Genomic DNA, 16,791 nt, shown 5'->3' with positions numbered 1-16,791 from the left:
GCCACAGGAGGCAGCATTTCAGGAAGCTTCCCGGGGAATTCTGAGGCGTGCGGTCAGAGGCCCACACTCGGAAGAATATTACTTTCAGCACTGAGATTGGGGAAGGTTGTCCTGAAAATCCTTCATAGCTATCATTGAATCTCTTGAAGGTTGAATAAAGAGGGAACTTGGAATTGTTTAAAACAGACAAGTATTACTTCTTCTAAATGTCCGAAGGTACAAGAAAGGGCAGTAATAATAACAATGAAAAATAATGAAATGTTATTTGTTGAGTAAACCACTCTGTGTTAGGTGCAGTGTTGGCTGCTTATTTAATCCTCACATTAGTTCTGCAAGGTACGTTTCCATCTTACGGATGAGAGAGGCTGAGTGACTCGGGAAAGCCACGCAGCTGACAGTGACAGCTGAGTTGGGTTTCAGAGCCCACGGGGCTTTCTGCTGCCACGCTCATTTTGTCCCCTCCAGGGTTTCAGCTTGAGGCCGAGGGTGTATGTGGCCAGGCTCTGTCATGTCTAAGTCATCTGCTCACTTCCCCACAAGGCGCTGCTCCCGGAGGGGGAGTTGGGGAGGCAGGCTTGCCGGGAACGAATGTGGGTGAATGTTCTCGCAGGTCCACTGAGTGCCGTTGAGCCCCCTGGAGTCCACTTGGAAGGCTTTCTGAGATAAGGGCCCGGGTGGAAGCGTGATGTGAAGATGAGATGTGTCTGTCTTCTCTGGAGATTCTGCAGGATCTGTTGCTCACGGATGGCACTGTCTTCTTCTTTACAGCCTCTCCAGCATCCTCAGTGTCGAACCTCCTTCAGACAGCCGCACTCATCGTGCAGTATCTGCAGCGAGGCCTGAGCTTAGGCAGCGCGTTTTCTAAAGCGTGCTGGGAAGCATATGTCCGCTCCCAGGCTTCCCCAGCAAACCAGCAGGTACCGTGAGGTGTCTGACACAGCCGTCTGCAGGGCAGCACTACAGGTGGCGGGAGGGTGCTCTGCCGGCAGCGACGTTAACGGCCTTAGAGAGCTCGCCTGCAGTCACGCTGGAACAGAGATCTGGTATCCAGGCACTTTTTTGGAAAATAGCATAAATGTGATTAAATATGCCTTGAAACTTGCCTCTCAGCAGAAAAAGTGGAATTTTGTCATGTTGGGTATTGAGGAGTGTGTCCTGACTGTTGACCTAGAAGACTGCCGTTACTCCACTAGTCTTCGATAAGAGCCCTGTGTCTTGGGGACTGTACACCTTGTGTTTCTGTCTCCCACCAGCTTGCGCAGGCTCTCCTAGAGAAACATGTTTCTTCGCTGCAAGCACAGGAAGCCTGGGGCAGCTCCCTTCTCGCCTTGGGGCTGTGGCCAGATTCTCTGCCCTCGGCGCTCTTCACCACAGAAGATTCTCACCTCTCTAAAGTCCGAGGCGACGGGCAGATCTTGGCATATTGTCTCAACAGGCTGAGCATGAAAACAAGCAACTGGGCAAGGTTAGCGGAGCCTTGAGCTTGTGTCTCTCTCTCGACTTTTCCTCCTTCCCTTCCTTCCTGCTTTCCTCCTTCCCTCTCTTTCTCCCTCTCTTTTTTTAGATGGTCGTGGTCACTACCGAATATATTTGACCAGAATGTTACGTGATCACTTTCCACATAGTTTCATTGTTTGTTGTGATATTGCTCCCTATTTATTATTTATTGTAGGTACATGTTTTGATTTTCCCTCTTTGGAGGGAACTTATATATTCCCTGTTAACTCTTTGATGGATTAATTATAAAGTTATTTGTCTTGGTTCTTTGAAATATGAAATGAAGATTTAACCTAATACTAACTTTGTCTATTGTAATGAATTTCAGGATTCAGCCTCTTACTTTGCCAGACTTAGAGAAAATTATGCAGTCCTCCCACCCGGAGAACTTAAAGTTCACTTCAGTTGAAGTGGATACTTACTGGATTGATGAACCAGATACTCTAGCTGTGGCTGTTAAATTGCTCATAGAAAGAGCAACCAATCAAGACTGGATGCTCAGAGTTAAATGGCTTTATCATTTAGCCAAGAATATGCCACAGGGGCTTGGTGAGTAAAGAAGCTTGATTTGTGTAATGAGGGAATTTATGTATGCACACCCTGCTTTCATAACTCAGCAGTTGCTTTTCTCTTCAACTACACAGTTAAAATTACATCTGGGGAAGCTCCTAGCAGGATGTTTATGACTTAGCATTATTGTTTATTTAACTGTTAAAACATTAAGGTACACGTCTACCCTAGTTGTTGCCCGAGAGAAACTTTTCCCCATGTAAACCTCAGCATTTCAGGATCTGTCCAATCTTCTATCAAATCCAGAAGGAAAATGTACTGTGTTATGTTACTTTTAACTTTCTGAACATCCTGGTTTTTTTTTTTCCCCTGTACTTACTCTGTTGCACATGCATTCCTTCTGGAAAAGGGTTGCTTTTGGTAAATTTACTTCCCATAAAAGTACGTAAGATTCTAATCTTACTTTTGTTCCAGTGGTCTAAATGATCATTCTTAATTTCTTTGTACATTTTTCATTCCAAGTAGCTTTAAAGGTTTTAACGTACCAGAATTTGTGGGTATAACTTGTTGACTAAAGTAATTGAATTTATATGAGTGTTTCTACTTTAGGAGAATTTATAGATAAGCCAGTGTATGTGTATATTATTGGGTGGGACATGTGATGTCTAAATATGTGTAGAAGGAAATTGGATACGTATTCTCATCTGCTTTGTCCTGTGTGATGGCTGCTAGACACGGGTAGCTCCTGAAACATAACCTGCGACGTGGCCACTGTGGCAGCCGCAGAACAGAAAGCTCGAGGGGACGGCTCTGCTTCAGGTGATAACTGACGTCTGCTGCTCCTTCCTCCACAGAGTCCACGCAGATTCGTCTGGAAGCCGGTGCTGCAGCTCTCAGGAACTTTTACTCAAACTCTCTCTCGTCCGGGGTCAGTGATGTCATCAAAATATTACAGCCAAATGCAACAGGTACTGCACCTGCCTTGATCTGTAGCTCCCAGCGCTCTTGTCCGTTGAGTTCATGGGGAAAAGGTCTGTCAGAGCTCCCCCTTGTAACAGGTTTAAAAAGAAGACTCAGAGTATCCAGATGCTTATTCTGCTGCTGCTTTTCAAAGCTGTGTATTGATTCTTCAGTTTCTGAAAAAGGATGATGACACCCAATGCGGTGGGAGGAACACGGGAGCTGGGAGTCTGGGCTCCGGTCCCAGCCTGGCCACAAACCGGCTTGTTGATTCTGGGTCCCTCATTCGTGCTCAGCTGCCTTTGTTTCAAAAATATGGGAATCAAATTCATTCTTCTGGGGCCCCTTCAACTTGTAATAGTCTGTGATGTGTTAGTACTGTTAAAAGAAAGGGTTTCAAACTGTGATCTCTTTTGAGATGAAGGTAAAATAGTACACATTCAGTGTCTTAAACAGAAAACCTTTATGATGAAGTTATAAAGTCTTACATTCAAAGTTATGAAACAAAACCACAATGATAAAAGAAATAGCCATCCAAGCTATCTAATTAAATGAGGTATTCAGAATTTCTCAATTTTCATCTGACATTGATCAAAACATGCTATTACCCAATTTGGTTTAGAAAAAAAGTGTGCATAATGCTTTTGTGCTAAGCCTGATGTTTATATAATTATAATTTTATGTGTACATATGACTGCCTCGTGTACACTAAAGGTAATGGGGTAGATGGTTGGGCAGAAGTCAAATGACAGAGAAAACTGATGTCAGGGTCATATTGTGGCTGAACTGAATTACGACTTTCCATTCATGAAAGAACTTTGGTCTTTGAGAACATAGCTCTAGAGTAGAGTGGTCGATTCCCTTCGAGGCAGCCTTTGCCTGCCCACTGATTGGCTCATCTTCCTTTTTCCTGTTCATCTGAGTCACTCTGGCTCATGTAGCCTTGCTAGATTTGGGGATATGGGTCCCCCCGCTGGACCTTGCTGTTCACAGTAGGCATTGGTTAGTCTCCTGTGTTCTGGATGCCTTTGGAGTGTGAGGTACTCCACTGAGCCACCCAGCCACCCTCAAACCAACATTCCCATCGTTTTCTCATACCTCCTGCCCCTGGGATCCCCACCTCCGACCAGGTCAGTCTGATGGCTGCTGCTGTGCAGAGGGAGCTTGATACCAAGCTTGAGCCAAAGGTGCAGAGGCGGCAGCAGCGAACCCTGGGATTATAAGGAAGTGGGTTTGAAGCAAAATAATCTTGAGTTGTTTTTCTTGTTAAAGGCAAATTACTGAGGTGTGTTCATTCATTTTCTGCCATGGGAGTTAGTTTTCTTGTGGTTAATGGCAGAAGATTGGGTGATTGAGTCCATGAATTCTTCTCCAGCCGTTAGTGGGACCTGAGCAGCTGAATGCGTTGGTTTTGGAACTGTCACGGATTGAACCATTTCCGTCTCTCTTCCCCAGCAAGGCTCTATGCGATCAGAGTAAAACAGTGAGATTTGCCAGACAGGGAGTCTAACTCCAGAATTCTGCCTTTTCTTTTGTTCCTTAAACCAGATGAATCTGTGATCCCTCTGGATCCCCGATGGAACATGCAGGCAGTGGACATCATCCGAAATGCGATGGACTTTGACCCACAGACAGACCAACCTGAACAGCTCTTTGCCCTTTTAGAGTCTGTTGCAAACAAGTAGGTGAAGCCTACTGTTGTGGGCACTGTTTGCCTCACTGTACCCTGTGACTTCACAAATTGTTGTTTAATGGCTAAGTTATGCCTGACTCTTTTGTGACCCCGTGGACTGTAGCCCGCCAGGCTCCTCTGTCCATGTAATTTTCCTGGGCAAGAATACTGGAGTGCGTTGCAATTTCTTTTTCCACGGGATCTTCCCAACTCAGGGATCGAACCCATATCGCCTAAGGTATAGTTTATGTGTATTTAATTTTCTGAATCTGAGGAGTGCTGAGCGTCTGACGTGATTGCCTTCGTTACCACCTTTCCTTCAAGCTCTGTGCACAGCGAAAAGTCATTCTGACCCTGATGTCCTAGTGCCTTTGAATTGGCAGATTCTTAATAATTTAACAGGGTGCTTATTAATATATACACTGGGAAGTATCAGTAGTGGGATTTGTTTTATGGTTAATCTTTTATCACAGGATAGCTCTGTTTCCACTGTTTTCTGTGTGATTCCCAATAGCTCCCTGCATTTTCACAAGTTCTTTCCTCAGCTGTCTGTCCCATCAAAGGTTGAGGTCTACGTACATAGTCACATATAGTATAAATTTACATAACTGTTTTTTAAATCATTCCTCACTGTTTAATGTAATGACTAGTAATACTTTTTAATTGTCCATCAGTGTAAGAGATTTAGAGAAATAATTTTGAAACTGAGGTACAACATGCATTACAGAAAAGTGCCGCTAATGATGAGTACATATCGTTTTGATGAATTTTCACAAAGTGAACTCACTCGTGTGATTGATATGCAGTAACACCTCAGAGGACCCCTTGTCCCTTCCCCCCAGCAGCTCCCTCATCCTCCTGCCCGGGTAACTTCTAACATGGCAGATTAATTGTATGATGGCTGGTTTGGGGTTTTTTGGGTGGGGGGTTGCTGCACCAAGAGGCTTTTGAAGTCTTAGTTCCCTGATCAGGGACTGAACCTGGGCCATGGCAGTGAAAGCACCGGGTCCCAGCCACTGAGCTGCCAGGGCTTCCCCGTGATGGCCAGTGTCGAGAGTCCACAGTGCGGTTCGCAGATCGTGGCAGAGCAGTGCAGTGGGCCGGCAGCGTCCCTCGCCCTGTCTTCCTCCCCGCCAGCCTGGTTGTCATCTCTGTCACTGCCCGTCTCTCTCATCCAGAATTTGCAGAGGCCTGAGGGGAATGACAGACTGAGGGAAATTGATGTTCGTTCACAGGGTTCGTAGGATTCAGCAGGTAGAGGCTGTGATAAGTATTATGAACTGATCACTGTTTGTTAATTGTGGAATCTCATTTCAGGACCATCATATATTTCGACCGGGAAAAACGGATTTTTACTGAAGCAAATTTGGTTTCTGTTGGTGGCAAAAAGTTAAGAAACAGTGTTTTGAGAATGTCCTTTGAATTCCATAAAGGTAAGGAGGTTGCTTTTACCTCCTTCAGTTTCGCATCTGGCTGCGTGATGTTCCTGACGGCGAGAGGTTCCTCAGGTGCTGCCGTGCTGCTGATTCCCTTTGACTTGGCGGCCTGATTTTGACATCTTCCTTTACTCAGTATTTTTGACTAAGTGCTTTTTTACATGTCCTCAATCTCATTTATTTATTTATTTTTTTGACCACCATGAGGTGGGTCTTATGAGTGAGGAAAGGGAGGCACAGAGATGCTCTGGGTCACATCTCTAGCAAGTAGCAGAGCCAGAGCATGAGACCTGGTCTCTCGGCTCAAAAGTATGAACTCATAAGCATTTGGTTATGGGTTCTTTGCTTCCTCTTTCCTTTTTTTTTTTTTTTAATTGAAAAGATATTGGTATTTCTTGGAAACTATTCAAACTGTAGAAGCATAAAAACAAAGTTTACTCTTGCAGGAGCTACTGTTAATAGTAGAGATTCGTTTATATCTTCTCATATCTTCCTGTTTTCTATCCATCTGGTCATATATGTAATATCTTAGAATTTGTTTTGTATTTAAACAAATGCTTTTTTTTTAATTGAGATATGAACATCTCTATGTATACACGCCTAACTTGCTAACTTAATAATATTAGGCAAAGATTTGCTTTCAACTTTGACCTTGACCTTTGTGCTGAGGATAATATTAAGTTCTAGACTGCTGTTAACTTTGAAAATGTCCACAGAATTAAAACTGATCACATGTTCTTATTTATACCAACTCTAAGATCCAGAGAGCTATCACAGCCTGCCCCATGAAATTGTGGTCAATCTTGCTGCTTTCTTTGAACTTTGTGATGCGTTAATCCTGCTGTGGGTACAGTCCTCTCAAGGCACGGTGTCTGATGCCAGTGTTAACGAGGTGAGGAGATGCACCTGTTTTTCTTTTAAGTGACATATTTCTTGGCACAAAGATTTTTAGGGGAACAACTAACTTCAGTGTAGTCATATGTCCAAAATTATTTGAATTTTAAATAGATACACATATTTTAAAGCTGTATAAGGGTGTAATTGAGATAATAAGTTGCATATGTTTAAAGTGTACAGATTTATACATTTTGACCTGTGTATGCATTGACGCCATTACCACAGTCATGACAGTGAACCCATCCATCACCCTCAAACCTTTCATCTTCTGTTTTCTCTTCCTTTTTTCTATCAGGTATCCATTGATGTGCTTTTTGTTACTACAGCATTTTATATTGCTTTTATATTTCTATTTCTGGCATTTTATATTGTTTTTATCTGTCCACTTTCATTTAAAATCATTTTGAGATACATCCATATTGTTTTGTGTCTCAATTCATTCCTTTTTATTGCCAAGTAATAGTCTGTTGAATGTATACATACTATAACTTATTTGTCCATCCATTTGTTGCTAAAAATCAGAATTTTAACTGTTATGTTTTAGTTCACTTAAGCCTTCTTAGACATGATTCTCACATGTGGACTAAACTGGGATTGAATCCAGATTATTCTAGTAATTGTGATAAATTAGAATTGTAGGTGTTAAACTTTTTAGTCTCAAGACCCGCCCCCGCCCCCGCCATCCCCATATCGCAAAGAACTTTTGCATATGTGGTTACATGTATATTTACCATATTAGGAAATAAATCTGAGAAATGTAAAAAATTATGTGTTAGTCTGTTTAAAAACACAGTAACAAATTCATGTTAACATGAATAACATTTTTAATGAAAAACCAACCATTTTCCAAAACAAAAATTAAGAGTGGAACAGTGTTACATTTCTGCAAATCTCTTCATGTCTGGCTTAACAGAAGGAAAGCCAGTTTCTCACACCTGCCCCTGATTTGCTGTCTTATGGTATGTTGTATGGGTTGAAGTTTGTGAAGAGAAGCTGACCTCTATTTCATGTTGTTAAGAGCTGGGAAAGTGAAGGCTAGTTTAACAAACATTCCCACATAATTGTGAATGTCCTTTGATCCTATACCACAGCTTGACAAGTGATAGTTTTGTAAAGGTCACTTATAACGTGGAATTTGAAAAAACAGCGATCTTGTCCTGTGTTAAAATCCATTGACCGGCATGCACTTTGGATGGACTTTATCCTTGCATGTTACGCTTGTGTATATTTGCAGCTCGTGCATTGGTAATTTGTAAAATATTGTTAAGTGAGTTATCAGATCTTCCAAATGTTGGCACATTTCATTTTACAATATAAATTAAGAAGTTATACTCTTGAAAAATTACCTCAGGACTTCATCAGAAAATCTTTAAGTATTGGGAATTTGTCAAGCTCTTAGTTTTTCAGAGTTCTGAGCTTCACTTAAAAGTTTTGAGTTTTATTTTCAGCAGTCTTGTTTCTCTTGAACTGACAGATTCTTTCATTTTCCACACGCTGTTTGCCAGACACCCAAGTCACGGCTTGTCTGCCACCCCAGCCCCTGCCCTTTTTTTGGTACCATCAGTGCAGATGTCACCATAGTAAAGAGGGCAAATAATATGATATTATTATGAAAATAGCTTTTACACCATAAAACCTGAAAGATTATCACTAATCTGGAGACTGCTTTGCCATAAAAATACACAATTAGAAGAACAGCAATGTTGGAAACTAAGAGTACCTGATTTTTCATTACAACACTACATTAATGAAAACAGTAGTTATCGTCATAAGGATAGACATAGAGTAATGAAATAAAAGAGAATTTAGAAACAGACACTCAAAATTAATATATGGTGAATTAATTTAATGAGGGAAACAGTTCTTTAACAAACGATGATGAAAAAACTAGATATCCATGTAATAAATATGAGCCTTTACTCCTGCCTTATGTCAGAAAAGTTAACATCAAAATAGATCATAGACCTATGTCTAAAAGCTAAAGTTAATGAACCTCTAAAAGAAAACAGAAAATATTCACAGCCTGAGGATAGGCAGAGATTTCAGGGCATTCTTCATAAAAGAAAAAATTGATGAATTCAGTTTTGTCAAAATTAAAAATGGTTGTTAATAGACAGCTTTAAGAGAATGAAAACACTAGGTGACACTGTTTATAAATTGTATATAAATTGTTTAAACCAAAGTAATAGCCCAGTTTTAAAAAGGAGCAAGAGAATTTGAATAGATGTTTCTCAGAAGATAATGAATGCCCCCTGAGAACTTGGAAATTTTTCTGTATCGTTAGTTATCCAGGAGATGTAAATTGAAACCACAGTGCAGGTCCACTCACCAGAACGGCTAAGATTAACAACTGAAACCTGCCTCTACTGCTGGTTGGGGTTCAAGAGCGCAGCTTCTTTGTAAAGCAGGTTGTGATTTCTTGTAACATGGGGTGCACACTTACCACATGACCCAGTGACTCTGTTTTCCCCAATAGCTCTGAACTTCCAGTGATAGGACGAAAGATCTTTGCCTTCTCTGACTGCCTCAATACCCCTAAAAAATTTTCCAGTCAGATGCTAGATCTTTAACATGTGTGTGTTGCGAATTGATTCACGATTGAAGTCTGTGTTTTGTGTCCTTTACTGTGAGATGTCTGTGAGCAGTCTTGATTTGCTTTGTTTTCAGATCTTGGGTTCTGTGCGGTGGCGGGACCGGTTTTGGACTATGGCCGACACAGTAAAAGTAGATGCCTCGGGCCTGGCCTTGCTTGCCCTTCATTGGCACTGGGTTTTAAAACATTTGGTCTGTCGGATCCCCCAACTCCTGATGAACCATGAAGACAAGTAAGACTCATTTTTAGAGAAACAAAGTCAGTATCTACAGGATTGATGTTTGGAAAGGAAATGTGTTTCTTCCTACTTGACTTTGGTCTGTTCCCTCCTTGACTTGTCGGTGAATGTAAACCTAGTGTAAAGTATATGCAGTGTCCCTTAATATCCAGCACTCCCCCCTTTCCTCACCTCCCTTCTGCCCTTTTATCTCCTCTGCTAAAGATACTACAAAGAGGTTCAGACCATTTCAGAACATATTCAGAATTGCTTGGAGAGCCCAACTGGTGGATTCGCAGGTGTAAAGAAGTTGCAGAAGTTCCTGGGACGACCCTTTCCTTTTAAGGTACAATTTGGAAGCATGTAGTAAGCACAAAGGTTTGACCTCTTCTGAAGCTTTCTTGGAACATGGGCACTGCCATTCAACTAGACTCAGCCCTGCCTGCAAATTTTTGAATGTTCAGTGAGCACTATTTACTGATTTGTTAAGTGTTATTGTTTTGCTTAGTCTTGAGACTTTTAAGATTGAGTAGACTTTTAACTTTGTTACTGTAAAATATCCTTAGAGCAACAGGAGTAAACCAACTCTGTTTGTAGCAGCATTGAGGAAATATTTAAAAACTTTCAGACATGGACAGGCTTCTAAGAAGAACCACTTTTCTCCTCTGTAATAGGCTCTCCTGGGTTTTATTGTTTCAGGACGAGCTGGTCATAGAGTGTTTTTCACAACTGAAGGTCTTTAACAAAGCTCTTACCATCAGAGAGTGGATGCCTGCTCTTGGGCAGAGTGGATGGCAGGAAGACATTAGTCGGCTCCAAATGGTTGCGTCTGAAGGGACATTAAAGAAAAGTCTCCTCCGGGCCTGGGGGTTGGTCCTCCGAGCTAATATTCTGGAAGATGTCGACTCAGGTGTGTGGCTAGCTGACAGTGGTTCTAAGCATGTTCTCTGCAGCTAATAAGTTGTTTTTTTTTCTTTTTCTTTGTCAGTAAGTTTAAAAAATTTCTCCCTTAGATATTCTTCTCCTTCTTTGCCCTCCCATATACTATAGTGACCACTAAATAAGTGTCAGGCATAAGGCTAAACTTTACATACATTATTTAATTCTGTCATTGGAATTGTGCAGGTATTAATAGCATTATTTAACACATGAGAAACCCGAGCTCAGGTGAAGTTGAACTCAAGTTAAGCTCATAGTCACATAACTGGCTGTTGGGAATCTGAGCCTGACCACTGACTGCTGTGTATCTTTTTGACAGATGTATTGAAGAATCTTGTGAATGCTCAGTGTTTAGAACTAAAAGCCAAAGGAATTTCACTTGGTTTTCTGGAGAAAAAGCAGAGTGAAGCTTCCTTTCTGTCGCAGCCAGACTTTAGCTCCTTAATCCAGCTCACCAGGAGTGTTCAGCTGTGGCCTGTGATGGAATACCTGGCCATGCTTTGGCAGTACAAAGTCACAGCTGATTTTATGACACAGGCTTGTCTGAGAAGGTGAGCCATCCTTCAGGTTTTTTCCCTTTGGGGCAGCTTATTTTCATGGAAGTTTATTCTGTGTATCCTACGTTTAAAACAAAGCACAGCCTTGTCTTGAGGGGGAGTAGTTGCTGAAGCAGAGGGAGGTCATTTCCCACTTTGGGAACAAAAATTCTTGATTCTTTGCCTGTTTTGTGTGTGTTCCATATCCCCTTCCATAGCAGTTTTCTAGCAGTTCATGGAAAGCCCACAGCTTACTCTCTCCCCCTCTCTCTTTCTTGAGCAGGTCAAGCAAACACCAGCAGCCTCAGATAGATGAGGAGATAAGCCATCACATCACATTTTGTCTTAAGTACACACCAGTTGCTCCTCAAGAGCTTCGAGACCTTTGGTCCTTAGCGCACCATCAAAAGGTAAAAATCAAAGTCAAAATCAAAAAGCCGCCTTTGCGCTGTGAACTGATTAGATTTTCTGTGGCACACTGGTTGCAGAACATTGCAGAATAATCTCAAAAATTGCATGTTGTAAAACTAATCTTTTCTGAATTAAGTTTCAAAGAGGAGAACTTTGAATGTTTTTTGCAGTGATATTTTAGGCATTTTCGTGCTCTTATCACAGTTTCATTCCATTTGGTTCCCAGTTAAATGAGGTTAAAATATTTGCTAATGTTTATTTTATTTGCTCAAAAATGTATAGTCAGTGTTTTTTACTCTTCCATAGAGAATAACTTGTTGAATATGAATAGTGGTGAATTGTAGTTACTATTACTTCATTAGTACAGCCTTAAATTTTTTTTGATAATGTTTTATTCATTGATTTTGATACATAATTATGTGATTATTTTTACTACATTTTCACATGTAGTCTTACAGAGTCAGATCTCATGTTTGTTTCATCAAAGTATAAATAGGTTAAATAATGTGACTAAGATGTCTGGGGTGGCAGAAAATCAGAAACATTAGGATTAATAATCTTTAAATCCATGTTCTGGATGATATTTATTACAAGACGGAGACCTTATAACTGGATTTATAGAATCTTTCTCGAATATTCTCTTACCTGATTAATCCTTTATCTCTAGATGACTGCTGAAGAAAGGATCTCTTTGTGGTCCGAGTTATTCAGTTCCACGTTTACGTCTTTCTGGAGTAGCACTGTGACCACACATCCAGAGTACTGGCTGACGTGGAACCCTCTGCCTGGTGAAGAGCAGGAGACACCCAGATCTCTTCTGGACCCCACATTGAAGGTTTGTTGGCAGAAAATTATAAAAATGTTTGACAGTAGAAAAAATTCCTCTCGTGTGTAATCAAAAGCAAGGCTGCTTCCTTGGTTCACATAGTATGTCGTGACAATTTGCACCTGTCGTCCAGCTTACTCTTTTTAAGGTGTTCCACTCTGCTGCTGTGCTGCAAAGCATGTATCACCTTCTCATCAATAAGCAGAGATTTCTTGCCTTCTCCTCCCGCTTCCTGTAGCAAGCACCCCTGCATCAGCTACCCTTGTACAAGCCTTTGTCTACTTGTCTGCTGTTTCCATGGGTTGTGATGAGGCTTGGGGTTTAACCCTTGGCCAAAGTGTCTGCACATTTAAAGAGATTTATGTATGTTATCAGAACATCTAGGGAAGTAGGTTTGTTTTTCACTCTTCCTGCTAGGAGACGGTGAAGAGGGGAGACATGAAGTCAGGATCACTTCTCATATCCTGTGTTTCCGTATCTTTGCCCCACTTGGTGTCATTAATACTTTGAATTATTACCAGTCGTTCACTTTAGAACTTGTTTTAATTTGTATTCCTTTGATTTTTATTGAGATAGAGCATCTTTACATACGTATATTGTTTGTTTTTATTTCTTTCTCTGAATTTTCCAGTCATGTTTATTGCCCATTTTGTTTAAAAAGGGTCATTAAACGTCATTTTATTAATGAAGATCTCATTATATATTATGCATATTAAACCTTCACCTAACATGGTTGGAAATATATTTCTAGTATCTCGCAGGTTTGAAGGAAATTTATTTCTATTGTCTCGCAGGTTTGAGGATGTTTTCTTATATCACACACGTTTTATAGTTTTCAAATACACCAGCCACTTTCTACTTTGTGGGTTTGACATGCTTCTAAATAAGTCTTTCTTCACCACTCATAGAGTGAAAAACCATTTGTTCATTTTCATGTTTATGTCAGTCTCATCAGAATATCTTCTTTTGTGAGGTAGGGATGTGAATTTTTTAATCTTCTGCAAACAAATATATCCAAAAGCAGTATTAACAACACCAGTTTCACCTAGTTCATTCTTTCCATCTGATTTGAAATGCCACTTCTGACACAGTACTTTATTCTCACAAGTTTTCATGGATGTAGGACTCAGTTCTGTTCCATTCCTATATCAAAATTGATTCCTTTACTATAAGGCGTCTCAAAGCCTTTAGTGTTAAACCTCACGGCTCACCAAGAGCTGCACACAGCCGAGGTTTGCTTTCCTGTGGGTCTCGCCCCTCACCTGTTGTCATGGACACTGCTCGTGTGTCCCAGGTAACAGTCCAGGAAGCATCTCGCCCCTCACCTGTAGTCATGGACACTGCTCGTGTGTCCCGGGTAACAGTCCAGGAAGCAGAGGCTTCCCCTGCCTCCAGGTCTCACCGTCCTGCAGTGTGCCCCCAGCCCTGCTGCAGAAATGGTCTTCCTGATGCCCAGGTGGGAGGGCTTTTCTCCTGCTTGACGAAAACAACCCCTGCTCTTCGTTCGTAGAGAATGGAGTCCTTCGGGGCCCACTGCACCCAACCCCACTCTGCCAGGCTGGTCCTGTCTGAGGATGGTGGTTACCTGTCCCTGACAACCTGAGGCGCCCCAGTGCTGCTCATTGAAACCCTGTTAGTTAATTTCTAAAAGTTAACCTGACTCCTCTCCCTCCCTCAGGGTCCCAGCGGTCTCAGTAGAGCCGTGTTCTCCAAGTGCTGCTTTGAGATCGTGACCAGCAGCTGCAGAGCAGGTCCCTGGGATGTGAGCGGCCTGCCCGTCCTGTCGTCCTCGCACGTCACCCTGGGGGCGTGGGTCGAGAGGCGCCAGCAGCTCCGGGACGTCAGCGCGGTGCTCTGGACCAACATGGCTGTGCCGGTGGTGGCGGAGTTCAGGTACCCCCTCTCCTGGGTGGACGGGACGGCTGCCGTCTTCGCTCCAGGGTGTGTCATGGGACCTCGGTCAGAGCTTGCCTGGGTAGTGGCTCTTCCCGGTGGGTGGAGGACAGGTGTTTCGGCTGGAGGAGCAGGTTTTCAGCCCATCACAGAGACCGCTGTGAGCCGGCCTCTGCCTGCTGTCAGCGTCCTGTCACCACGAGGGCCGTGCCTCGAAAACCGTATCAGACCGAGAACAGAAATTCATCTCCAGGTGTAGCCTGGAGAGCAGCGTAGGCTGCCTCGCTGTTTTCTGGAAGAACGAACGCTAGCGTCAGAGAGGAACGCTGGTGACCGCAGCGCAGACCCAGTGAGTGCTCCCCTGTCCCCGCAGACGCACGGATTCCCGGCTCCAGGCCCTGGTGCTGTGCCGGCATCTGGCCGGCCTGGCGGAGCTGCTGCCCGCGCCCCGGCAGCAAGAGCACGTGCACGCCTGCCGGCAGCTGCTGCTCGGGGATGGCCAGGCCTTCCAGCACGTGGGCGAGACTCTGGGGGAGCTGGCCAGGCGGGAGGCGCTGCCCAAGGACCTGCTGGGCCTCCTGCTTGCTGCCCTGCGCCACTCGTTCGGGGAGCTGGAGGGCAAGCGCGACCTGCCCGAGCCGGCCCGCCGTGGCAGCCTGTGGGTGAGCCTGGGCCTGCTCCAGATCCAGACCTGGCTGCCCCAGGCGCGCTTCGACCCCGCCGTGAAGAGGCAGTACAAGCTCAAGTACGCCGAGGAAGAGGTACGGCGGGAAGGCTGGCGTGCGGGCCGCGGCCTGGCCGGCAATCGCTCCTCCTCCGCCCCCCTGGGTGCTCGCAGCACGGGCTGCCCTGTGGCATTCCAGGGGCGTGTTCCCCAGGCTGCGTCGCCGTGTCCGTGGGTTCCTCTGAGTAGGGTCAGGCACCACGAGGGGTTCTGTAACCGCCGTGCTGGTTACAGGCCACCGATAGACAGGCTGTCCTAAACGCTCAGGGTCCCTCACCGTCTGGACCCCTCTACCTAGATTAAGTTTTGGATACTTGGATTTGAGTAACTTCTTTAGACAGGGCACAGTATTCCTCAGGGCCATCCCAGGTGGAGCGGTGGTAAAGGATCTGCCTGCCGATGCAGGAGACGCGGGAAACGTGGGTTCAATCCCTGAATTGGGAAGATCCCCTGGAGAAGGGCGTGGCAACCCACTCCAGTGTCCTTGCCTGGATAATCCCCATGGACAGAAGAGCCTGGCGGCCTACAGTCCACGGGGTCATAAGAAAGTCTGACACGAGTTGGTGACTAGGCAACAACAATGAGTAGACCTTAGGTTTTGAACTGTTGGTGTTTGTTATCCAAAACTCAGGAATTAGGTAGATTCAGATAACGTGATGTGCTTCTTGCTGTTTGAACGCCCAACCAAACTCAGGAACTGCGTATGTTAAATAGTGATATATTAGACCTCTATTTGGAGGAAGGAAAATTAAATTGGTTGGGGTGGAGGCCAAGCTGCTGTAGCAGAGACTCAGCAGTTCACTGGCATCAGTGAGACAGTTCCTTTTCACCTGAGAGCTCTGAGGTGAGTGGTCCAGTTTAGTGAAGCAGAACCCACCCCACAGCCGTTGGGTCCTTCAGGAGCCCAGGTTCCTTCCATCCAGGGAGCGACCCTCCCGCAGGGCTGCGTGTCTCAGGCCTGGTCCTCGCTGGGCGCGGCAAGCCAGTCTCTCCTTTTGTGCTAGTTACACCAGCTGCAGTGTGAGTGGAAGACCCGGAACCTCTCACTCCAGCTGCAGACCGGAAGAGACCTGGAAGATGACGGCATCCTCAGTCATTCTCACCCTCACATCAGGTGACACTGTGCAGTGATGATTATTGCAACTTGGGATTATCAGCTGGAATCTTCTTTTCAAAAAGACATTTTGTAGTGTAATTACAGTGTTAAGCTGAGCTTATGATCGACATCTGTGAGCTCTGTTAGCAAGTAGATCCCAAAGCCACAGTTATAGTCAGGAAAAGTATGCTCTGTGCAAGGAGCGGGAGGACCCGCATGGAGCCGGGAGGGTTGGACGCAGAGCTTCCTCTTGGTGTGGAAGGAGTCGGGTGCCACGCCCGGCACCCAGGCACCTGGTACCTGAGGAGGTACTGCTTAGTGGTTCTGAGTTCCATCAGCTTGAGAGCTCGGGTAGACCGCTCAGTGCCTCACACTGCAGTGCCCTCTCTGCAAAAGCGGGATAAGATAGTGCCTCCTTCAGTGGGATGTGCGTCCAAAGTGCTTGACGACACGGCTCACACACGGTAAATGCTGCAGATGTGTAATCCATTCTCACTGTAGTTGTCAGTATATCATCATTTTAGGCCTCAGAAACTGAAATGCCTGCCTTCTATTTCCCAAGAGCTCAGTCTAGATTTGTTGTT

General features: G+C 44.1%; 1 protein-coding gene across 2 annotated transcripts in view; it reads left to right on the top strand.

The window, feature by feature from the left end:
* MDN1 (midasin AAA ATPase 1) overlaps window positions 1-16,791 on the top strand; it is a 135,833-nt gene that overhangs the window by 76,255 nt on the left and 42,787 nt on the right. For both annotated transcript variants that reach the window (XM_043439461.1, XM_043439460.1), the window contains exons 47-62: window positions 769-917; window positions 1,254-1,465; window positions 1,826-2,046; window positions 2,862-2,975; window positions 4,516-4,648; window positions 5,957-6,072; window positions 6,834-6,967; window positions 9,640-9,797; window positions 10,008-10,128; window positions 10,482-10,692; window positions 11,041-11,272; window positions 11,541-11,667; window positions 12,336-12,503; window positions 14,173-14,387; window positions 14,761-15,148; window positions 16,116-16,225. In XM_043439461.1, coding sequence (XP_043295396.1) covers window positions 769-917; window positions 1,254-1,465; window positions 1,826-2,046; window positions 2,862-2,975; window positions 4,516-4,648; window positions 5,957-6,072; window positions 6,834-6,967; window positions 9,640-9,797; window positions 10,008-10,128; window positions 10,482-10,692; window positions 11,041-11,272; window positions 11,541-11,667; window positions 12,336-12,503; window positions 14,173-14,387; window positions 14,761-15,148; window positions 16,116-16,225 — 2,809 coding nt within the window. The remainder of the gene's footprint in view (window positions 1-768; window positions 918-1,253; window positions 1,466-1,825; window positions 2,047-2,861; window positions 2,976-4,515; window positions 4,649-5,956; window positions 6,073-6,833; window positions 6,968-9,639; window positions 9,798-10,007; window positions 10,129-10,481; window positions 10,693-11,040; window positions 11,273-11,540; window positions 11,668-12,335; window positions 12,504-14,172; window positions 14,388-14,760; window positions 15,149-16,115; window positions 16,226-16,791) is intronic.

Source organism: Cervus canadensis, chromosome 20 (assembly GCF_019320065.1).
Source record: "Cervus canadensis isolate Bull #8, Minnesota chromosome 20, ASM1932006v1, whole genome shotgun sequence".
NCBI classification, from domain to species: Eukaryota; Metazoa; Chordata; class Mammalia; order Artiodactyla; family Cervidae; genus Cervus; species Cervus canadensis.
Note: the sequence above shows the minus strand (reverse complement) of the source record. Positions and strands in the feature narration are given on the sequence as shown.